The sequence below is a fragment of the Gymnogyps californianus genome, chromosome 13 (genome assembly GCF_018139145.2).
Source record: "Gymnogyps californianus isolate 813 chromosome 13, ASM1813914v2, whole genome shotgun sequence".
Classification (NCBI taxonomy): Eukaryota; Metazoa; Chordata; class Aves; order Accipitriformes; family Cathartidae; genus Gymnogyps; species Gymnogyps californianus.
The window spans coordinates 19,287,831-19,313,340 of record NC_059483.1 but is presented as its reverse complement, the minus strand read 5'-3'; the positions used below and the strand labels follow the sequence as shown (position 1 = coordinate 19,313,340).

The window sequence follows — 25,510 nt, the reverse complement described above, 5'->3', positions numbered from 1 at the left end:
GTGCCATCCGGTATCATTCTCCTAGACGTGACACATCAGGGAATCAGGAAAACATACCCGTACTAAAGCCATGTTAACAGAGAAACAGATTGTCTGAGCTGTGCAGCTGCTGGTCTCTCAACAGAGCTGATTCAACACTTCACAGCAGGCAGTGGCAAGGGGAGAAGGCACTCAGCCATGATGTTCTTCCCATCAGTCGGGAAGACAGATCCCCAAGTGGAGAGAGGAAGGGTAAGGGAAATTTGCAGATTTTGAACATCGTGCAGCACTCCATAGACCTGGATGATACCTGCTTAATGTGCAGGATTTTGTCCAAGACCTGTCAGGTGGTGGTAATTTCAACTTTCATGGGTTAATCCTTCTCCTACCACCATAAATGCTTGTGTATTTATTTACATAACACTTTTGCAAGCAGTGGCCCCTGTGAAAACCTTTAGAAACCATCTCTTGGTTTGTCTTCACCATTTGATAATCATGTGTCATAAGATGAAGGAGGGGGTTATTTGTCCAAATTCACAGGCACACTTGCGACCCTGGAAGCAATAGTATAATGGAAGTTATAAGGGCTGCTCACAACCAGCAAGAGACCAGCTCTGAAGAGCACCCCAGCATCCCTACCACCGCAAGCTCATTGACTTTCATTGCTCTGTTTTGGGTGAGGGAGGAGAATCCCTGAAGGTCTGGTGAAAGAACATTGAGACAGTGATATATCATTCTCATCATACAACTATGCAGTACAACCTCAACCAGGTCACATGCAATCACTTTCAAAACAATTCTGAATACTAAATGATGATACCAAGTATTGTAGAATCTGGAGACATCTTTCAAACCTTAATGCATTAAACCTTAAAGCTCCTGAAGTCTCAGTTTCTTCTTAGCGGTTGACTATTCTAAACTAAGAAGCTGTGATATTTTGAACATGGGGGGGTGCTCCGCCAGAATTCATAATTATCCATCACTAGCTATATCTCCAACTACAAGATTAGAACTATTTTAGTCAAAACTAAAAGTTTCCACATGAAAATACAAAAGAGATTGGTAGAAAAGCATTCTTACGTCCTGGACAGAACTGCCATTCAAAGCCACCGAGAGACCCTGCATGTACATATCAGATAACCAACAGCTGATTTGCCTGGTCTGGGTGCAGAAATCCACTTCCAGATCCTTGGTCTGCCTGAATTAGATCAGGGTCTTCCACTTCACTACCTGAGTCCTTACGGCTCTTAGAGAGAACTCTTTGCTTGTCTACAGTGTGCTGTCTCCCAGTTTCCACTACTGAAACACAAGTTAGCAAAGTAGGGACATAGCCCTGAATTTCTCAGACTTTTTGGGACGGGTATGGCTCTTCTAATTTCTCATGAGGAGTTTTAAAAGTTCCTGGGTGTTTCTAAATGTGGGGAATACAAATTTTTGTATTTGATAAAGTTTTCATGCAGTCAAAATACCACTTCCTGTTCAGTTTTAAGGAAGGTATTTCTAAAAACAACTATCACAAAAGAAAGGAAGAGGTGAGCCTTAGCAAGAAAATCTCCTCAGGGGTACATGCACTCATTACATGCAGCGCGAGGGGGATTCAGAAGAGAGCCTGAGAAAACAAGACACCCCTAAGACAAGTTTCTTGAATGCTGGCAGAAGTGGAGAGCTGCACACCAGGACTCTCACAGGGTCTCTGGAGGATGCCATGCGATAGCTGCACTTAGTTTCTAGAACATACTCTGACATACCAAGCACTACTGGAAAAATATTATTGCTCATTTCCCAAAGGACGGTTACATAAATACCTATGCCTGTTTCGCTCATTTATCCCGTGAGCCTTAGGTGAAAAGACCACAAGAGCTTGGGACTTGGAATATGAAAGTGAAGCCTTTCATAACTCTGCAACATGCTTACCAAGGCAATTTCTAATAAAGGGTGTTTCAGCCTCTGTATCAGAAAGAAAAATTCTCTTGCCTTTTGAGAAAGATGGAATAAGGCTTGGCTGCAGAAACATGACTGAAGTCTGGATGCTTACTCAAATGACTAAGCACATACTTTTTGTGACCCAAATTCTGGATACACCACAATAGCACCAAAAAAAAAAAAAAAAAAAAAAAAAGCAATGTTATAAAGCAGACAGCTTCAGATTTGAATTAAGCAAATATTTAGGGAAGCTAAACTAAACAAAAATCTATCCAAGAATGTGCATCAAACGAAGTGAGCAACAGAGCTTGCCATCCTCCTCTAGACACATGTCTGGAAACTTGGAATTGTGACATTTAGCCACAATCCATAATCCCACCTCTTGGTCTGCTCAAAAAAGGCCTGACTGCAACTTTTAAAGCTGCACAGCCTCCATGTCTTTGGAGGCTTGTAAATAAATGCTACCCCACTTTGAGCTCTGCTCCCCTTGACAACCCTGCAGGCACTGGCCATCAATCTCCTGCTGTTTTACAATACATGCAATAGCTTTGTTCCCTCGTAGATACAGCCACCCAGTTGTCTTACATACCATGCAAAAGGTACAAAACCCAACAAATATCTGGCAGAAGCCAAAAAGAGAAAGATATTTAAATCCCAGGGTCCAGCAGTGCTCTCTGGCACTTTAAAGGTGAAATTTAAAGGTTCCATTCTGCAAAGATACTATCAAATTTAAAGATTACAGATTTATATATTATAAATACTCTATAGTGTTGTAGATTCTTGCAGTACTCCTCAGTTCAGATTTCACCTAGGCTGCATTTGATAACATCATCTCCTTTGCCTACGCAAACCTTCCAAAAAACATTTATTGTTGCCTGTCCCAAAATTCAGGACACCCAGTCAATAGTCACATTCCTCTTCCTATCTTTGCCGATCTCCATGCTGTTAGCCTGTAAATACTGTTGCCATAGATTCCCTTATTATCAATAAACTATTGTGTTCAGTGTGTGTTTATCATACCTTTAGCTCAGATATCTTGTCTCCAAGTTTTTATTATTTGGGTAAAGTTAGCATAGAAGCTCACTGTGGTAGTGCTACCAATTTAACACATGAAAGAAAGCAGACATCACATGCACAGTCTCGTGTCTTCCCTCCCTCTGTCCTAGCCTGTGTCGAGCCTCCCGTCTCTCCTGCAATACCCTAATACGGACTCTTTTCACTGCTCAGAACACACAGGGCTGTGGGTTTAAAAACTCCAAGGGATGTTTGGATTTTTCAGATACATTAATATTCTTTTACATAGCTAAGCTGTCAAAGCCATGCCACTAAAAATTAAAAGGGAAAACACAGCATATATAGCTTATTTTCCCACCAGGACCATTGCAGTGTTTGTTGTAACCGCTACACACGCCTAGAAGTGCCTATAAAAGAAACTGCATGGCAGTTCAAAAACCTGAAGTTCTGATCCAGTCTAGGCAAATGAGGTAACTTTTGTAAAACAAAATGAAGAAAAAGAAATGAAAGCTGAATCCTCTTCTTTGCATATTCCTGACAAAAAAAAAATTAGCAGTAAAGCAGGCAAGGCCCAGGTTGCAGTTTTCGCTGAAAAGGCTTCAGTGAAAGACAGGAAGAATAGTGACGTTTTATTGGAAGTGATTGATAGTAGAAGTAAAAATAACCCTACCAGCAGTTGAATTTGAGAAGTGTTTATTGAAAGCTGTTGTGCGATACAGTCTTTACATGTTGCGTGGACCGCAAGTTTTCTGCAGCTTATGGCCCTGGAAAATGCCTGTAAGATTACACCATGGATTTTTCTGACAGAATAATTTATATACATATAGGCAACATGTGAACCACTAAGGCATGCTTAAGAGGCTATGCTCTTGCCATTATGAGACCGGACTCAGGAATCTCAGATCCTTTTCTAGGTCACAGACTCCTTCTGGGACAAAAACTGTCTCTGGATGTCACCTTCCTGACATTTTACTGCAACGGGGTGCTTTTCACACAAATTGTTTGAGAATCTCCAACAGAGAGATGCAGAGGCTGTAATAAATCCTGATAATATAAATTCTGTGCATACAGCATAACTTAGCAATTTCATCATTCTGTTGTTTCTCTAAATTGTTTTCTCTGAACCATTTAATACCCCCTCAATAAATATGTAATAAATAAAATGTTGCAGATGAAAAAAGAACCATTAGTCTATCTTGTTCTTGCTATCAACAGGCCTCCATAATTATTAATAAAAACAAAATACAGATTTCATAATATGATTAAAATTGCCCTTTTAGACCTTCTAACATTAGTGAATTCCAGGATTAAGGTGCTTGAGTAACCTGAATATTGCTCCCTTTGTATGTATGTATTAAACACAGTATTACTACACAGTATTCCTCCCTCTTCAACTTCATCCTTACAACAGTCCGATTACAACCTGAACCTGATCGGGATGCAAGTCGGGATGCAAGTCAGGATGCAGACTGACAGGAACTGCTATCTGTAGCCTCTCTCACCTCCTCTTCATTTTACATAGAAACTGGGAAGTGTAATGTAAGAAAGAAGAGTCTTGTGGTTACCACAGCTGAATGCTATTCTCAAAAATCTGGATTCTACTCTTGTCCCTTTCTGATGTCTTATGCAACGCTCATGAAGTCACCCGAGCCAAGCAGGTAGTTACTAATTGCCTGTATCTCATTTCTTAGAAGCCTGAACTGCAGCCTCATTTGCAAAAGTCCTGGGCACTCCCAGCTGTAACAGAGCTTGGGTCTAAAAAACTTGGCTTGAGTTAAAGTGCAATCTGCTACTCAGTGCATGGGGCGGGGAGGGGGGGGGAATCCAAAAAACAAGCCACCCTCATCTGAGATATTTCAAATGGAGCTCCCAAAATTCAGTGGATACTTTTACTCTTAGAAGTCTACCCTATTCCTCTGCTCCCTATATGTGAAGTAAGGACAATACAAACTTATTTTAAAGCAACGTTGTGAAAATAACAGTGATCCAGCCATTACAGTGAAAACACCACAAAGCACAACCAGGAGGAAATGAAAAAAATCTGTTTTCAGAGTACGTCTAAAATAACCTGAAGTAAAGAAGCCTTGTCCATATGCTGAACAATGACAATGAAATCAGCTATTGAAACCAATCATTTAACAATCTAATAATTTTGTCTGTGCACCAAAAAAGGCTGAAGTGTGGTAGAAAATACAGAGTGCCAGATAGTCAAAAGTATATACATAGCATGGATCCTGACATTTACTACATCTGAGTGCTCAGTTTCCCAACCCAAACCTGCTACTTTAGGAAGGAGTTTTGTGTATGTGAGAGAGATTGTCTAGTTTTTGTGGTATCTTTTTTTTTAGCAACAGCAAAACAACTGTGAAAATAACAAATCCCCTTATGCATCTTCATACTGATATACCTCATGACTTATCTGCAGAGCTAAAGCTCACACATCTACTGCAAAAACCTCTGCCAGTTAGCTAAAAAAGTAGCTAATGACAATAACAGAATATAACAACTGTGGATAAAGAAGAGGGTGTAAAACATTTTATACCGATGAGTTTTGCAGCTAGTTGATGACTGGAGAGAAACCAGGAAACTAGGAGATTCTGGGATGCAGTCTTGCCTGGAGGGGTGAGCACTATGCTAGGCAGCTTTCTATTTATCTTCTGGAAAAAAAAACAAACCCAAAACACAAAAACCCCAACCCTCCTGATGGTCCCATCTGCATCTCTGACCCCTTGCCTTAATCCCATCATCCTCTCCTCCCAATCCTCATCACCCCACAAACTCTTTTCCCACCCCTTGAAACCAGTATCAGAGCCCCTACTCGGTCAGCTCTTCCTTGGTTCCTGTGGCCTGTTTCTCTACCTCCAAATCCCAGACCCCAGCTACTTTCCTTCCCCGTCCCCATTCTCCACCCCTCACCTCCTTGTCTCTGCCTCTCTGTCAGGGCTCCTCATCCAAACTCGGCCTTGACCCTCTGCTCCCCATCCATCATCTTATTGCTCCTGTCTCTGCGTCCTGGCTGCTCCTTCAACAATGCCTCCTCAGCAGATCTAATTCTCTACCACCTCCAGGCCCCAGTTTCTCTGCTCTCCATTCTCTTTGCTGGTACCCTCTGTGCTTTTGGGGACAATGGGAGAGTCAAAGGCCAGACTAGAGGTTGCTTCCCTTAGTACCTACGTCCAGAGCTGGGATAGATTTCAGGGGCACACGGATTCAATCCCTGGAAAATATCTGCTCTGCTGTAGTCTGCGGCACGCCCAGCACAAATGCACCTTTGGGAAAGTCAACTGTTAAAACTGAACACATCTCTACTGACTATTAAAGACTTAGAATTTGGCTGAACTTGGGATGATTTTAAGGGTGACAGGGCAAGACATTCCTAGAACTAAATTCACCTCTCAAACTTCAAATCCAAGTAACAGGCAAATCACTAGGAACTTAATTTGTACCTTATGTAGGCAAAACAATTTTTTCCTCTAGTCTTATTACTGGAAATGGTTGAAAAATTTCTGCCAAAACAACTCCTGCAAAACTATTTCTGTTCAGCACAGGAAATACCATCCTTCAAGTCTGTCAGAATATTAAGATGAGAGAGGCCACGTAGATCAAGGCAATCCCACCAGGAAGCTAAGCTATGAGGCCTGCCTACAGGCAAGTGCTTTGTCCAGCCCAACTGCATCTTTCCAGAGGCACAGGAGAGTTCCCTGGTAAGAACACTCATAGCATTGACCTCACAATATCATCATTTTTCCTGATGTCTATTTTTTCTTTTTACACGAGATTTATCACATTAGTCACAGTTTTGATATCTTCACCAAGATAAACAGCTCTCTTAACATATTTTGCCTGAGCAAGGACAATGACTCTGGTGGTTATTTTTGTTTCTTTCCACAATTAACTCTGATACTGCCTGGGAAGCTAATTACATCAGAAAAGTAATCAGTATTTTATCTGAGATGCCTCTTCCCAATGCTGTCTTCAAACCATATATATTCAGCTTTCATCACTGCTCACCCTTGCAAATACCCATTATCCAGAACGATCTACTCTTGGAACAATTCAGATATTTGATGTTTCCCCATCTTTCTTGATAGACAATATCTGTCACTTGATGCTGAAATTTGCAGGGTGCAGATGGTAGTTCCATCCACACATTAAGTAGTTCCAACACCAGCACTATTGTAGCGAATCAGATGAACCCTGATGCACCAAATATAACTGAGGGTCTCTAAGTGCAGCTGCACAGAAAGTTCTTTAACTTTTTAAATGCTGCTGTGCTGTCATTAATCCTCAAAAGGAATAAACTTGTACTCAACTATCAATCTGTATCATTCTCAATATTTTACTTCTGCCTATTTCTCCCATCTTCTGGAGAGCTACATGTCTTCCACTTTGTTTTGATGTTGTAACATTGTATTGATTACTCTTCTATTATTCTGTACCTTTTACTTCTGCTTGAAAATCATTTACAAAAACAGAGGAATCAATGACTTAACACAACCCTCAGCATCTTTTACTGTAACTTCTTCATTTGCTTTGTTCAAACTCAGCCTCATTTTTCTAAGACGACTGGGTGTAGTAAAGAACCAAAGACTTGAATAAAAGACTTCCTAACTTTATTAATGCCTGCTCAATCCAATAATCAAAACTAGGCATTATCTTTATTTCACCGTTATATTACACAAAATTGTGCCACTACATTGCTTGTAAAAAAAAAATATGTAATTTTCTACCACTCTGATTTTGGTTTAATTAAAATCATAAAAAACAATAATTCTTAGACTCATTTATCTGATTGCTCTCCTCTTTCAGCTATGGTCATTATCTCTATGTTTTCAATCCCAGTATACTTAGTTGTTTTTATTTTCCTCAGTTCTACTGGGCAACACTAGATCATTTGCATGCCTTATTTCTTTGTCGTACAAAGTCTACAGATAAGTAATTTGCTGCCTCCTATTCTCCCATTTCAAACTAACAATAAAATGGCTGAAGTTAGAAGATACTTACTTCATGCTTACTTACTTTACGGGCAATTAACAACAAATTACATTTTAAGAACAGAAGATAATTTTAAATAAACATAGTCAAGCTAAAGAAGTCTGAGAGTATTTGGTCAATTCCATGCTAGGTTTTTTATACTACTTATGTCTCTTGCTCCTGCAGAGAGACCCCAATTCAACAGGAACAGCAAGAAAGGGGAAGCAGGCTGATGTACAATGTGTAGAAGCAGCTCTTGGAGCAGCCAAGCTTCCTGGAAGGCAGTGCTAACAGTTGGCTCATGTTTTCAATCAGCTAGCTGCAGACACTATATAAATCGTTACTGCTAGCACAGAATGAGATGCTGTAACTTCAAGTTACAGGAGACTACAGTCTTTGATACCTGTATTCAATTTCACATTACAGCCCTCACACTAAGAGCTTGAGTTGAGCACATCCTTATCATCTGTGGGGTCATCATCCCATATCATCCTTACCAACTTACCTGCTCTCACCCTTGTACCTGGGTCACCTCACTAGAGAAGCCATTTGGGAGGTGGTAAGGGAGAAACTATCCTGGAAGACTTATCTGACTATGTATTAAGGAAAACTCAGATTAGTGGAGAGCGTGTGCATTGGAAGAACAGACACACACATCCCAGAATACTCCCTTGTTCTTATGTAATCAAAGCCTGTCCTTTACAGGGAGTCGTTCTGGGGCAGTGACTGTGCTGTTTATCCCAGAACAGCTCTGTAGGTAGGCTGCCATGCTGCGCAGTGCAACACACATACTCGTAATACAGCCTAGTGGGAAGCGTCCCCTGTGCCCACTTCCTCAGTGCTCTCCAAGCCTTTTAAAATCGCATGTAAAAGTAACAATTGCATGTAAAAAGTACTTTGGCCAAACAGTAGAAGTACTGGCTAAACATGCCTCATAGCTCCTTCAAGTCTCCCATAGGAGCACTTAAATCAAACAAAATACCTAGGTAAAATTTGGTATATTCTGCTGAGTAAAATCCTCATATAGCCAAATTTTTCTCCTCATACATTTGGCAGATTTTAAGATGTAAATTATAATCCTGTGTGGATATACAGGAAAATGTAAATGTTGAAATTGGAACACAGACCTCATGGGTCCAGTGTTAAATCACAGAAACTTGGGTTACTGTAGGGTCATCAGAAGCACAAATGCAGTACAGTTATGTTGAACTGCAGAAGTAGCATGACATCTATTTTGGGACTACTTTTTCCTATATCGTTGATTTATATTATGCATGGAAGCCTGAGTATTTCCTGAAAACGGCAACGCTTACTGACTTCTATTTTCACAGTCAGTGAGCAAACAAATATAAGGCCAAAACTGAATTCCTAATTCAAGCCAAACTCCAACAGACTTTTCAGAAAAAAGGCAGAAAGGAACCTAACATTTTTGTTTTAGTTACTCATCCTACAAGTTTGATTTTGTTATATATTTGCGGTTACTAACAAGCCTCTAGTGGGCTACAGTTCCCAGTAATTAATATTTATTTGCTCCCCTTTTTCTAAATAATATAAATTTTGGCTCTCATGTTCTCACACAAAGATATATACAAACATGCAAAAAGGGCAAAACAATGTATTTTATTTTGAGCTAACAAGCTCTATGATTTCAGAAAACAGGAGACATGCAAATAATATACCAGAGCTTACATTTCTGTATAACTAGTAAAAAAAAAAAATTAGGAATCATGAAAAACTAACTAATTGGGGAGCATATCAACTGTAAAGAAAAAGCAGAGTAGGGAGATAATACACTTTTACCTGGCCTCAGAAAAAGTTCAAATGCAAATACTTGTTTTATTTTTAAAGCAATTTTACTTTTTTCTTCTTCAATGTATACCTTATTAAATGAAAAATTGGCTACTGAAAACTCCAAATTTAGTAGCTTGGAAAAAGATTAACAGCAAATTTAATCATACTTCAGAAGTACAGTTTCTATTTATTGAATGCTAAATGGATCTGAGAGAAGAAAAAGGGAAAAACTGAGGAGTGATGTCTCACAGATTACTTTCCCCTCATATAATTTTTAATAATAAAATGGAAGTTTTGAGGTGGAAGGAAAAATTGACATTTACTGACATTTAGCAGTTAAAATGTAATCCTTCCAGAGAATGAATAGCAGAAAAAGGTGGGGGTGGAAGAAAAGGGAGTCAACTTCTGTCCTGATTACACAGAAGAAAAAGTTAAAAAGCATGGAATAAACTGAATGAAAGCACAAAACCAAGAGTATTTGCAGATGAAGTTCTCCCAAGCACGGAGGAGGATGTCAGAGGTCCCAGGAATACTGATTTTGGGCTCCCTAGAAATATTCCCTACAAAACAAGCAGTCAGCTACAAACCATTAATGGTAATCAGTCATACCGAACTGGAAAAGAGATCGTTGCTCCTGATGTCTCAGTGGCAGAAATTAGCGACCAATACACACTAACACACAGCTCAGAATCTGCATAGGATTCTACTTATTTGTTTAGGAAAATGCTTTATAAATTTAATTAACCCATTTTAAAAAAGCAAATAGAAAAGAAGAAAATCCCCACAAGTTTTGCAGCAGGGACAGCAATCACTCTATGTAGATGCAAGCTGAAATGCAAAACTTGAGCCAAGATTTCTGTATGATCATGCAACAAAATGTGCATTGGAATCTAAAGATTGACTACAGTCCAAAGGTATAAGGTATTTCAATGAATAACTTGCAGATTTAGATTAAATGTGGTATGAAAGTGTAAATTACATTGATTAAAGTTGATTTATTTTTTAATTAAAGTTTAAGTATTGTTTGAAGGCTTGAACAGACGGCTTAAGACAACTCAATGCAGCCTGATTTCTCAGTAGGGTCACCACATTAGGAAAGTCATTCCCCCTTTGAATCGTTTCAAGTTAAGTAGTTGAAATTGAGGGAGCTCTACTCTGGTGAACTCTTTTATAAAAAAACCCTGATGTACTAGGGAGCTTTGAAAGACACCATCCTTCAGAGAAGGTGAGGAACCTTTGGGTAATAAGAAGCAATCATAAAACAGAACTTTGATTCATATTAATAATATATTAACAGTGCTAATCTCAACCAAAGAGCTTTTAATGCTCTTGTGCACATAAAGGAGTAATGATATGCAGTTGCCTACTGGTAATCCCCTACACAGCAGGAAACCAAGTGAAGATGGAACACATTAACGTTATTCATTTTTAACATAAAACAGCGCAATGTTCCTCAGTGATGTAGGTGGTGTGTTGTGCACATGAGAAGTTGGTGACTAGCAGTGATATTAACAACACCTTCCCCTACCAAGTCATCCCTATTTTAACTTGCTCAAATACAGGTCAGTAGATCAATTTTAAAAGACAGAAATGACCATTTTGGCCTGCCGAGTCAGAGCATCCTCAAGAAACGATTTCTTCATCCCTGTATCTGGAACACGCATGACTTCTGTTAGAAAACAGTTGTTCAGCACACAATACAAAGTCATATCACACTGAATGGGCTCAGATGTTCGAGTTTAGAAGGTTTACATAAACAAAAACAGAGAACACCAATCTCCTCACAACCTTTGATACTTGGGATAGATGGTAAGGATGACATGTGAGAAACTCCACATTCAGCAGTATCACGGATTCTTTCCCATCCTATCCTTAGAAGACTGCCACACAGCCCTTTCTCACACTGACTCTACCCAGGCTCCAAGCTCAAATCATTCTCCTTCTCCAAAACTGCCCTCCTGTGAAAGACACTCCTTTGCTTGTAGGATGCAGGCAAACTCCTGCTTTAGTCTTTAAATTAAACAGTCTTACACAGTTATTAGCTCATATTACCAAAAATCAAGACTGTCACAGATACCACGAACCAGTTTGGGGTATTTTGATTTAACAAAAAATTATTATTGCTGTGTTGGATGTTTTATTGAACCAACACTTGTGAGAACTTTCTCTGTATTTCCCCTGTAAGACTTGGCTTTTGTGCACAAACACACAACATTGCAGTCATTCACCCTCCCTTCACACCTCCACAGCAGTGATTCAGACAGCAGAGCGGTGGGAAAGACTCAGAATTAATTGCTCTTGTATAAAGTCTTTTATCAATAATGTATATTGCTGTTTTCTCCTCCTCCCTACTGCAGTAAGAGGTTAGTTTTTGTAGCTCTTGAGAGTCATGTCCCATTTTTCAACGGTAACAGGCATATAGGCCCAGCCCAAGTCAAGGCAGTCACACTCACCTGCCAAAACAGAGGCGTGCCTGGCAATCAGGGTTTCTGAAATGCAACTGGAACTGAAAGTCACTCTCACACTCCCTCCGCCTTCCAGAGGCCTTTAATCACAGCATCTCAGCAACAGGAAGAAGTTATTACAGAGCTGAGAGACTGGAGGAAAATTCCACTTGATACCAATCCACCAGAACTGAGACTGTTTCTAAATTAATTGACCTTTCCTCATCCACCACTCTCACTTTGTCAGTCTGCTTCCCTGCACTCTGGTGCCAGAAATCCTGTGAGATGCTACTTTGTAGGTTTACAAACATAAAGAAAATCAACTGAAAAACCACCCAACAAAACGTGATAAACCTGGCAAAACACCTAATTCCAGTAGACAAGACAGCTATCCAGAGACTTTGCCCTTTCTAAGAATGACTTGTGTGCCACGAACTCCAGTGTAGAGCCAGATACTTGTTCAGAAAGTGACAGAAATAAATGGTAAGAATACAGCCAGCTATCAAAAGCGGGTTGCAATTCTAGTCTAAGTTGCAGATACAAAGCTTAGTCTTTAAAAGTCATTAATAGGCATCCAAAAGTTGAATTAAAACCATATCTGCATTTGGGTACATGATTTCATCATGTATTTGAGCCAGTTTAAAGGATTAACTTCCCATTTCTGTGAGGTTCCAGCTTCTGGTTTTAACTGTCTTCAGCAGTTGCTTTTTACCATAATTTCTATTAAAGGTGAAAATAAGCAGCAGAAAGTGCCTGAAAAGAAGTTTCAACAACATTATACTGTTTGCATTTCCGTGGCCCAAGTCTGATAAAAGTGCTTTCCTGCCCTGCCCTTCATGGGGGGGGGGGGGGGGGGGGGGGAGGGTTTAAATATGAATAGCTGTTGTGCAAAATCTATTTCACTTTATGTTTACACCCTAGTTTAGACGACAACAACTTGCCCAGGAAGACACACCCTTACATGAAACTATTATGCAAGTGATGGGCATTACCCAGAGGTACAGCCACCTGCAAAGCTGAGACCGAAGCTCCACCTCCCTCTCCTTGGACAGGAGGATATTTTACACCTGCAGCAGCAATACACTTAACGCAAGACAAGCAATAAGATGCCTTCCGAAGCTCAAAGTTTCATTACTTATCCTGACAGTTTTGTAATTATCAGTTGTAACAACAGGATCTAGAAGACCACAGCCAAATTTGTACCGTATATGGAAACTACGGGGGTTTTCTTCACAATGCTCAGAGAAGCGCTTTTTTCTCTCAAGATCTTCACAGCATCACTACCACTCAGCTCCTGAGGCAATGAATTTCACAGGTTAACTATGTATTAGAAAATACTTTTAAACAATGCAGTTTTCCAGGGTCAGCAGGAGTGAGGCTTAGTTCCCACCCTACGGGGATGGGTGTCTCAGAAAACCCATCTGAGCAGGTTTAATTGAAGCAGGTTTCACATAACTGGGCAAGGTAAAAGGACTGATCATTTTCATGTTATCATTCACAAGCGGACATTGAACATGGGTCAGAAAGAATAGTGCTCTACTCTATCAGAAACTTACTGCTACAGATTTTGCATGTGCTATTTTATTCACAGAAAAACTCTTCAAAAAGCAGACAACAGAGCAGCGCCCTTCAGAACACAGGGCTTGAAAGAACAGGAAGCTTCTAAGCATCAAGGAACCATCAAGCCCCGTCACCCTCCCAAGTGTCAAATTTTGACTGTAAATTGATTGGAAAGGGAAGAGTAGAACAAAATGAAAGGCTTTTACTCTTCACAAAGACAATGGAGACGTTGTACTGTAGCGTGGCTGCAGCAAGGGCCTCTACCGTGCCGAGGCAGCTGAGCCAGAAAACGCAGCCCCCTCCCCTCCCTACCTTCGAGCACTGACATCTTTGGTGTTAACAACTCCGTTGCTGTGGAAACCAGACTGCTTTTGACAAAGCCACATTGACTAAAAGCAACATGTGGGAAAATGGAATAGGGCCCTGAGAGAAATTAATCCTTTACAAGAAAAATAAATAAATACATTTTTGGTTAAAAATGAAGCAAGTAAAAGATAGTACTTCTCATCATTGGAACTCCATGCGAGGAGAACACTGGCAGCTATGGCAGTACCAAATGCCAGGCCTCGTGGCACTGCAAATGGAATTTTAAGGACTCTTCATCCCTAAAATATATGGTAGATTTGATGCTAAGGAGTACACAGGAGTCCCATGCAGAACACCGGTTGCGAGGCGGCTGCTCCCTATCCAGTTTTTAACTGCTCTCCTTCGAAAAAAAAAATAAAAACCAAATCCACCCCACAGTATAATAGAAACCAACTGCAGTTACAAATCACTACTCAAGTGCTTTCATAAGGCTTACAGCTGATTCACACCTAGGCAAAGTACTTGCCCCAGCCAAAATTTCACCACACAAGAAAGTTCAGTGGATGAAGAGCATGAGTCACTCCACACCCTGCCATTTCCAAACAGTTTATATATTTTAGAAGTGCTGTCCAAAAAAACAAACAGAAGAAAGTTTTTCTGAGCTCTCCCCTTACAATCAGTTTAATAAATCTGTCCTCAGCCCTAGCTGACTCAGATCCCAGGAGCTGCCTTAGGGCCTGTTACTTGAAACGCCAGCATACTTAAGAGAGTATTCAAGGAAAGAAAAAAAAAAAAAAAAATCCTGGGAAAAAGCCCATGGAGAAGAGCCAGAGTTTGAACTGGCAAGACTTAAGATCTGTGAACAGTGCAACTTTAATAAGATTGGCTCCTTAGTCAGAACATCTGAAATTACTCATAAAGATGGCACATTCAGGGTGGTTTGTTTTGGTTTTTTTAAGCAAGTTCAGCAAGCAAACTTTTCTGGAGGAAAAAATTAATTCTACACCAATTTAATATTTGCTTTTTCTCTTAAAACAGGCCATGCAACAGTGCAAAATGCCATATATTACAAAGATTTGGAAACTAGGCAGCCACGCGTGATTTACATGCTGAGCAAGAATTCTCTCCCCTTTCACTCCTGAGGTATTAAAATGCTGGAGCGTTATAGCTTAATCTCATTTACAGAGCTTTGAATCATCTTAAGTACTTAGGAAGTCTGTGTAAAATACCACAATCCACACAGTTTATACACTCTAATCCAGACAGACCGCACCACCAGCTTTCACTAGTGATGATGGAAAGAAGTTCTCACGGTTTTCCAATTAAGTAAACAGGTCATCTACTCTCCACCTCCAGCACTGGCCACATCTCTGCCGCTTTCCTTTTCATGAATGTCGCCACGTCTTCTTACAGTGTAAGAGCCACAACGCAAACAGTTCAAACAACTCCACTGTACCCAAAGGAACGAGGATAGCTATGCAGACTGCTATACTGTTGCTATTAGAATATTACACACGATCCTGAAGTCTGGCGTTGTAAAGACGTATTTAACATAGAAAAATTCCGTAACAAGGAAACATATGCACATCATATCAGAAATGGGAACTTCTTCCAGGTCAAGCAAATAGTAACTACAAAAACATTCAGAGATGCAAAATGTTGCATATGATTATGTAAATAAATCAATGATTGCATCTTTTTTTTTTAAGAAAAAAATAATCACTGTATACAGTCAAGAGATTAACACACAACAGTCTTTATATGCAAGAGATTCATCTCTTAACTTTCTCAAATTCACATTGGCTCTTGCTCCCAATGACAGTGACATCTTCCTTCTCTATGCTTCCCATGAATTTATCATAGCATGAAGATAATCTCTTTTTTCTGTTGAGACTTAACTGGCAGCAAGCTATTATGAGAAGTCATTTATTCTCAGACCAGGCTGCTCTTACACAGGGTGCTACCACAGACAGAGAAAAATATACTAAAGAAAAAAAGATGCGTGAGCTGTGACATTCAGGTGTGGCCCTGATTCTTCCCAAATTATAAAAGATGTTATCAGGTTTTTCTCGTCTGGGCGTCTCTCTAGATGGTATTACCATAAGTAAATGAGGCTGAATTACACTTGTCTTGTAAATTAACTTTAAAATTCTTGCTTATTGTTCCCTTGCACTAAAGCTGATTTGCAAAATCCAGTTATCTGTAATGAGACTCCCAGCTAGCACGAATCAAGGAGGTTTTACTTTAGTTAAATGGAAAAGGAGGATTTAGACTCTAAAGGGAGGAGGCAAAGAGAAGGGTCTTCTAGTCCAAAGAGTCAAGAGATCAGTCGTGTCTGACCGATACGCACATGTGCTCTCCCTTTAAGCACCTTCCTTGCAGCTGAAATAAGACGCATATCTATAATACTTCCTCAGATCTTGCAACCTGGGTGAAGGCAGGGGAACACACCTTGATCTTCCCAAGCTTTGCTGCTACACAAGTCAGGGTACAACTTGTGCCAGCTTGCTAGCACTGCAGACTGGAAGAGAACACAGAAGGTGCAAAGTAGCATCAACGTAGTTTTGTTTTTTCAAGATGACTTAACGGTTTATAGCATTTGCCTTTCTGTTTGCACTTTTTAGGCTTAATGAGCTGCCATTGAACCTAGTAAGAATTTACTACACATGGTTTTATTATTTCAGACCAAGCCCATCTTTTCTTTTTTTTTTTTTTATTTGCTGTATTTCAGATACGGAGAAGACCAGTCAAAAATGTCAGATCTTCAAAGCAAATTGATAAAGTCCATCTTTTTTAAATTAACTAGTCCAACTGACACTCTGCAAGGTGCCATTCTGGCCCAAATACATACAAAGTGTTCAAAGACTCAGGTCTTGAATGACTCACTGGTTTAAAAACAATTCTTGTAGCAGTAGAAATGACCCACTTTTTAATCGACTGAATGCTATTTTAGGTATTTTATGCATATTTACGTAATACTTAGCAAGATTGGCACTGAGGGATAAAATTCAAGGACCAGTCTCATGCTATCCATATTTTAGGTACTCCTCCATACACTGGGGGCTGCCATTTAACTAGAACTTTTCTGAACTCATATTCGTTCTACGCTGTATCTGGCTTTGATCTACAACACATAGCTCCTGGAGTTTATTACTCATACTCAGCTATGTTACTGACACTGAATTTACTGTAGCATGAGATAAACCAGTATAAATAGGCTGCAGGAAACGTGGTAAGTAAGCGGGAACTACAGAATGCTTCACTAGAAAGTGCTAATTTCCTCCTGAAACATACATCACTCCAGTAAAGCAAGAGCTCCTTCATCCTGCACAAACCCTAACCAACAATTATACTTGGTTCCCCTGAATTCCCACCACAGTTCTAGCTTAGTACAACATTATTCTTCCTTATTCTAAAAATGTTGAAATGTTTCATTCCTGATCTGGCATAATTTTCTTCTCTTCTAAAAATGCAATCTATAGCATCTAAGAAGATTGTTAACATTTCCTATTCTACGATCAATCATCAGCCTAAAATAACCTTCACTTTCACTGTATGCATTGCCTTCTCCACTGCTGCATTCTTTTCCTTGATCATCATCTCATTTCAGGCAATAAACAGGGTATTTTAAAAGTACCAGCTATTCAGATAACTTGCAAAACATATACTTTGGACTGTACAGTCTCCCGTTTGTGAGCAATCACGACCTGACTTCAGGGTATACTAACTGAAAACAGGCTATCCAGCAATTAGCTTACATGATGTAGTATTATTTAACGTAATCAGAGACATTAAAATTGAGTGAGAGGCAGAAACGTAGCTCAAGACTAAATGAAATTAAGATGATGCAAAATGACTATCTTTCTCCACAGCGACTCCGCTCTGGAAAGCAGAACAACATTCTCTATATAGTCTTACATGTGGTTTCCAAGAACCATTTCAGGAACAATTTTTTTTGCAAAATTTCTTCTTCCATTACCTGCTTTCCTTCCTTCTGAGCACAAAGTTATGCTAATATTCTTACGGATAACAGGAGAGCCTCCTACTCTATGATTATCATTTATGTCATTCACCAAAAGTTCCTTAAATCTAAAAGGCAAGGAGCCTGTTCATTTTTGTGTTTGCTTTTTGCTTTATTTAACTTTCGGGCTTCACCTATTTGTCTTCAAATCATCAAGTCACGTACACTGTATTGTTGGCACTTAGCAGCACAGGACATTTTCCATGAGGCAGGTCAGGGCTTAACTCACTATTTATTCTAGAAGATAAGACCTATGAACTAGCAGGTCCATTCATATATACTCTGCCTTAACCTAAAAGTCTCAGATGACTGGAAGACAGCTGCAGTGTATGGCACATATGCACAGTGCTTAGGGGAGAAGCACTTTACAACCGCTATACTGTTATTCAGGAGAGTTTTCATATCAAAAGTACCAACACAATCATAACCAATGTACTTTGTTTTCCTGAAGTTCCAAGGGTCTTTGTTCTGCTGTTATGCCTGAATTGTCCTTCCTTTTCTTCTCCTGGAAAGAAGCAACATCTGTTTACTGAAGGTGAATAGCATGCCAACGACATGTAACGCTGTTTTTACATCCTAAAACATCCACCAAAATCCTGAAGCTGCAGATGCAGAGAAGTCCCAATACCCCAGCAGAACGCTCTCTAGCTCTTTTCTTGATCCCAACTCTGTCTGAGCCCTTTCTACCATCTTTCACAAAAATAAAGTAGGTCATCAAATGCATTGAAATATTATTTTGACACGACTTAGCAAGAATTTGTGCTAAAAACAAAAAAAAAAAAAAAGAAAAAGAAGTGAGGGAAAAAGAAAGAAAGAACAAGGAACTGTAGGTTGGGGTTCTTCTAATGGGAGGCAAGTCCCAGGAGTCCACGTTTATCCTCACAGGTAGTCAGCTATTTTGGTCTCCTCCTCTCCCTAAAACCAGGGAGGAGTGTGAAAAACAGCAGAGAACACTCAGGCTGAATGCAGTGTTAAAGGAGTGGAGGCTAAATTTTAGCCCCAAAAGGTAAAGCGAACAGAAGGGGGCAGGCTGGCAAAGAGGAGATAAAAATAGAAGAGCGACTGGACTTCACTTGACTGCTATTTCTGGATTAACTATGGAAGAGATCTGAGAAGGTTTTCTACTTGTAAAGGAGAGAGAGACCAAAACATAGTTGCCTTCTAGAAGGCCATGGTCCTGCACAGCGGTTTTGTTTATGCTTCTACTTTTCTAAATCCCTGTGTTCTCACTATTTGGAAACACTGCTGTTCAGCCAAAATGTCATTATGTGTCTAAGTGAGTAACCAGATTAGATTTTCTGGAGCAGGACAGCAATGTGTGTGGCATTTCAATCTAACAGAACAAAGGTGACAGCACATTGTAAAAGCATGTAGCAGATCACAATGCCAAGCACAGTAAACTAGGCCACATAATACTCTAGGAAAATAACCAAAGCCCTGCAGTATCTCTGAGAAGATGTCTTGTGTTTTCCCACTCTAAAATGATTAGTGAAATTCTAACTAGTTCCAATTACGGACACAGGCTAAAGAAGACAACAGGGACCTCCCAATTACAGTATGTAGTGCTTGACTGACACATGGCTCTGGGGATGAATGTTTCTGCCTGTTCGAGCCCTTTCCTATCGAGTACCTCAGTTAAAATTCCTTCCATTGAGTAATTTCTATCCAGATCCTGGCTGTGCTGGCTTTGTTCCCATATAAAAGAAAACCTGCAGGCAGAAAGCAGTGCCATCTGCCAAGTCAGAAGCTGCTTTAATGGGCGACTTTGGTGTGAAGGGGAACAGACTATTTCACTTTATCTTCAGCAGCAGGAGTGATGTTTTTCCTTTCCCAGGAGTAGGTTACGGTGAGCACACTCACGCCTGAAGTATTTGTCCACAAATATACATAGATCTCAATGGATACTGCACAAGCAACCTCCAGGAAAAAAAAAAATCCGCCCAGCATCCCTTTTTTCCTGTTCAACTTGCAATTCAATCTTTACATCTCTCTTTACCTGTCAGACCAGTTGGGTTTTTTCTGACAGCTTCATCAGCCTCCACTTTCTATTCCTGTAAGTGAATGACAACCCCGCCGTCACACCTAGGAAGTATGAGCAGTGGCAAGGCAGAAACACCAAGGCCCTATTGTCCCTACACAGAGAATTCTGCACTGAAGCCGTTTCTGAACATTTTTTTCCCAAGTTTCTTGTCCCTTTTCCATAACTGTTTTGACTGGATGGTTTGCTCTGAAGTCTCATCTGGAGCAGGTTTGGGACTTGTGTGGCCCAGTTCAGGTTTCACAAGAAACAACAGAAAAACTTCCTCTGAGTATTTTCATCCTTGCAAATATCTTCAGGGCTAGGAAAAGATCTTTCTATTCTTGCCAATTAACCAAGCACAGTTTTTATCCTTCCTTGTTGGGTAATCTTCTCATTAGACCATCTTTGGAGAGAATAGCGGATTCTCTCTGGGCTGCTGGCAGTTTTACTTAATTGCATATTTAACTTTTTATTCAGCACTTAAGCTCATAACGATGAGAAATACATACATGCAAGCAGAAAACTATTATCTGCCATTTAAACTCCCTAGAGAACTCATAAACATCTTAATATTTCTGTCCCTTTCAGAAGAAAAGTGCACACATTCCACAGCAGGGGGTGGGGTGGTGTGACAAACACATATATAACATAATTTCAGTGATATATTAGCCATTACTGACAAAACTCCAGTTTGGGAAGGGAAGGGGTACTTTGGTCCTTAATATATTTTAGAAGTTCTGAAAAAAACAGCCAACTCAATCAGTGCTAAACAGAAGCTGGTATTAGAGGACCTACTATAGGTTCCCCCTCCCCACCAGGCAGAGGACATTCTGTCAGGGCACAGCAACTTTACCTCTCTTCTCCCCCTCCCCAACTCTGAGCGCTGAATTAAAAAAATATTTTAGAGATGCTAGTATCCATAGGAATGTATTTCCTATTTGATCCCAGAGCTACAGAATTTGCCACAACTTGTTGCCACTGGGTTGTGCTCTGGAACGACAACTTCTATTTTAAAATACTTCCAGCCCTTATGACTGCAAAACTTTTGAAGTATGAATGGCCTATAATCAGCAAGAAAACCACTGAACCCTTCAGAAAGAGAAGAACAGCTTCAGCATAATCCTTCATCACAGTATGCTAAGTATAGAAATTAATGTTGATAGCACTTCAGAAGGATCTGATTAATGGATCACCTGAGTTGTAAAAACCTGACACTCCCCTATGCAGAGGCAAAACCTCAGTACTTCCAGTCTGTTGGCCAAAACCTCCAGTTTCCCCATGATAAACTTCTGTGAGTCAGCTACGTGAAGCTAATACAAAAAACAGTTTGATAAAGAAAATGAGAGTGTTAGAAACATGTGAATTAATCAGCGTGTTATTGTATTATAAGCTTTTCTAGTTTCTCTATCAAAAATATTTTCAATACACAAAGCTACCAGGTATTTCCAGTCTGCTCTATCAAAGTGCAAAGGCTTTGCTGGGGATAGCAGTTCTCGCTTGGTAAAGGGAAGACCATATCCAGACCTTGGCAGACCTTCCAGCTGACCACTAGCAGATTTGTCCTGCTGTCAGCAAACATGGAGTGTGAGGTTTAAGAAAAGGAAGGATACCCGAAAGCCTTCTAGACATCCCAACTAATCAGATTAACACTGGCAAGGACTTGGTAACATTCTTAAATAATTCTCACGACAATTACTTCAGCTGGTTTTCAGTCTTACCATACAGAACCATCCTGGTTCTCACTTGAGCTGCTTTTTTCTAACAATGTGGTTTAAAAGCATCAGGGAAATCTTCAAGTTTAAAAGCGGCAGAGCAAAAGGCAGGTAAGCTTTATGTTCTCTAATGAATGGTTATTGCTCCATTTAAGTGGTACTTATCAGCATAAATATCTACTAAACTTACTTGCCAATACTGGTGTAATCAGTGCTTTCTCAGGTAATACCCTTCTGTAAATGGATCACAAAAATAAAGAGGAGAGTGAGTAAACAACTAGAAATGCCCCTTAAGAAAAGTCTTTAAGAGGAGGAAAGCTTGTAGACCAATAAAAATTTAAGTACTTCCCAGTCTGGGCCTATTTCATTGCACAAGATCCAAAATAGTCTCCTTCCCAAGTATTGCATAATCTGTTCATTCAAAATCTAGCAAGCTTTCTCACAGAACACACCAAGACACTATTCTCTCCCCCGCTTTTTTGTCTTTTAAATATGAATATGAGAATTTCACAGCTGATAACATTCTTCTAGAAACTCACGCAGAATATTCTGGAAAAGACTCAAGTTTGGACTACAATGTTGTCACTAATAGCAAACATCTCCACATATTCAAATTCTTCATGCAGCACTCTTTGTGAAATGTAAGCAACAGAACAAGTAGCTTTTAGAGGGCTTTGGAAGTGATCTTTGGCCTCCAAACCATAAGGAAAAAAAGAAAAAGCCTACATACCTTCAAAGCACATTTCTGGCCTGTCTCCTTGTTGAAACACTCCAGTACTTTGCCATTGATTCCTAACCCTAGCACCCGTTTGGAGAGTTTGTAGTCATCCGTAACTGCATGTTTCTTTATCTCTAGTTTGACATGGGCTGCTCCCCCAGGCAAGGATTTCACGCTGCTCTTGCTATCCACGTGACTCTCTGGCTGGGATTCCTGTTCACCTTCACTCTGTTCCATATCAGGGAAGAGTCTGCGATTACAGAGATACCCTACAGATTCCCTGTGGGTTATCCTCAGCAGAGGCCCTCCTCTTAGGCGATCAAACCCAGTGCTTCAAACAGTCCATTTGCTTGCCATTTAGTCCTGAGTAAAAATGTAAATGAGTGTTAGTAATTGATGTGAACTAACCATTCTCCCACCTAACCACTTTTTTCTCTTCCTTTCTTAACGAGATGACCAGGCGCTAGAGAGACCAAAAGTGGAGGTTTACCTCAGGAAAGCATACTTTGTTTACCTTTACAGACCAGTCACCCCAGTTCCAATATACACAGTTATCAGTCCCCAGTTATAAATTACTGCTTTTACTGCAACAAGTGCCTGTGCTGAGTCTTGGACTAAAGTCTTACTCAGCTAAGCTCTGTACAACAGAACAGAGATAGCCTCTGCTTCAAGCTTATAAACCTGCATCAACAACTTGTTGCCTCAATGTTTTATGCAGAAATCTCCACAATGGTCCCCTGCCTCATCCCGACACTCCAAGTTACACAAGAGAACCACCAATATCTGGATTAAACCCCAGAGGGGCACTGCCTGGGCAGGCATCAGACCTGATGCTGGGCCAGCGCTTACCAAATTGCCCCAGTCCACATAGCGAGGCGCAGGTGCAGCTTTACTTAGGGGACCATCAAACCACCCAAAAACTCGTGTACGTGGAGATACAATGGTGTGGCTCCCAAAGCCGAGGAGCTGCCTGACCCCACTGGGGACCAGAGAGCCTCTGGCCTCTCATGAGCACAGCCCCGGGGGAGTTACCGGTGCCAGGGCCTCCGAGCCCCGTTAACACAGCTGAGCCAGGACGAGGCGAAGCGCCGCGGGGAAGCTGAGGGCCGTTCCTCATGCCGGGGGGCTGCTGGGCCCGAGGCCTGCCCCGCAGACAGCCGCCACGGGCGAGGGAGCAGCTCCCTCAGTGAGGGCCGGCGGCGGGGCGGCTCCCTCAGCACCCCCCCCCCCCCGCACTGTGAGGCGGAGGAGGAGGGCAGGAAAGCCCCGAGGCGGGAAAACCCTGCGGTGAGGTGAGGTGAAGTGAGGCGAGGCAGACCCCACGGCGCGCAGGGAGGTGGCGGCGGCGGGGAACGGCCGGGGTGGTAGCGGGGGAAGGGAGGGGGGGCTCCACCGCCGGGCCCCGCCGGAGGACGGTTACCTGCCTGTGGTGGCGCGGCGCGGCCCCAGCCGAGGCTTCCCGGTGCGGAGTCCCGGAAGGCGGGGTTCTGCCTGGGCCCGCCCCGACGCCCTGGGCAGGTGCGCGCCGCCTCCCCCCCGCGCTGAGGGGAGGCCGACCGCGGCGGGACCCGAACCGGCTCGACCCCGGGGAACCGTCAGGTTCCCCCGGGGTCGAGCCGGACCGGGCCCCGCATGGGCTGAGGGGGGAGCGGGAGGCCCCGGCCGGAGCTGCCTCATCAGGGCTGAGTGGGGCAGGGCGGGCGGTGCCCGGCGGCAGGTTCCCCGGGGAAGGACGAGGGGGTGGTGGGGAACATCTCCTGCGTAGGGCGGTGTTTTTAAGGCACCGGCCACGTTTTTCATTTATTAGGGTAAACGGCCCTGCTAGAGGGGGAGTGGTGGGGAACGAAGCTGCCTCGGCGGCTCCGGGCTTGTGCCGCAGCGCGCCCGCGCGGTGGCGGGGCGGGGAGGCGAGGCACGGCACGGCACGGCACGGCCCGGCCCCGGCCGGAGCACCGCCGGCCCCTTCCCCCCGATCGCTCGTTTTAGGAAGGGGAAAGGATTGACACGTTCACTCTAAAACCTGTTTTAAACAGCAAGGCTATTGCTATGGAGCAAAGCATTGAGACTCGATACTGGACAGACTATGATCCTTCAGGCGCTATGGCTACCAAAACGGTCGGTGCTGTTATTGAAGGCGACCTTTTCTGCCAAATAAGCAGTCAGTATTCCTTTGCACTTTTGTATGCACAGTCAGGATATTAAAAGTGATGGTTCCCACAGCAACTGTCGCTCATCGCTGGTGCACAGAGTGTAGTTATAGGGATGTGAAATGCTGAGTTTTTCCTACATGTGAAGATGAGTCATGCATTGAAATGGAGCTGTATTTGTATCACTGGAAAGAGCTTAAAGTTCACATGCTTTACGAGTTAAAAATACATTTGTCATTTTACATAACATAATGGCATCTGGAGTTCTAGCGGTTAGGAAAATAATTAAAAGGGCTAATGAGTCCTTTCTCCAAGGGATAAAAAGTAGTTCAGCTTAGCAGGATGCAGATCTGCAGTATATCGCCATGTGATGTGACGCTACAGCTATTCTGCCTCAGGTTTCCCTTCCAGGCTTTCAGCAGTTCAGCTACGGGAGGGCCTGGTCCCCTGATTCAGTTCACCTATTCTGGGCTAATCAAATCCCAGAGGAACACAGCTATTTCCAACCTTTCCTTCTCAGGTTTGGCTTCCAGCCTTCTTAGGCTTTGTACCACCTCCAACTGTGGCAATCTCAGGGAAACGTATACATAACTGTAAGCTCCCAGGTTGCAAACCCTCAATAACACTGTTCTGCAGTCAGCAGCTTACTCTTATTCTCCTTCCCACGGCTTCTGCCTGTATTTGCTGTTTTATTTGTTCTGGATGGTAATTTCCTTCTCTTTGCAACACCTAACTATAGTCCTCTTCCCAGCTCACAAGTCACTGGGGGCCAGACCCTTCAGAAAGCTTCTAAATCTCTCAGCTCTCTTCTGTGTTTTATAATTTGAGAAATATACTCGTTCACAACGATTTGTAGCTCCCATTCCCAGCCCCACTTCTGATCTTTCCACGTAACTGTTAC

At 41.7% G+C, this 25,510-nt stretch overlaps 1 protein-coding gene across 2 annotated transcripts in view; it reads right to left on the bottom strand.

Annotated features, from left to right (window-relative positions):
* Positions 1–25,510, bottom strand: part of MAPKAPK3 (MAPK activated protein kinase 3) — a 126,377-nt gene that overhangs the window by 26,710 nt on the left and 74,157 nt on the right. The window contains exons 1-2 of one of the 2 annotated variants that reach the window (XM_050904423.1): positions 23,312–23,365; positions 22,475–22,825 (exon numbers count right to left, since the gene is read on the bottom strand). In XM_050904423.1, the coding sequence (XP_050760380.1) occupies positions 22,475–22,699 (225 nt within the window). In that variant the 5' untranslated portion in view covers positions 22,700–22,825; positions 23,312–23,365. Of the gene's footprint in view, positions 1–22,474; positions 22,826–23,311; positions 23,366–25,510 lie in introns of those variants that run through there. The other variant, XM_050904422.1, reaches the window with a different exon arrangement.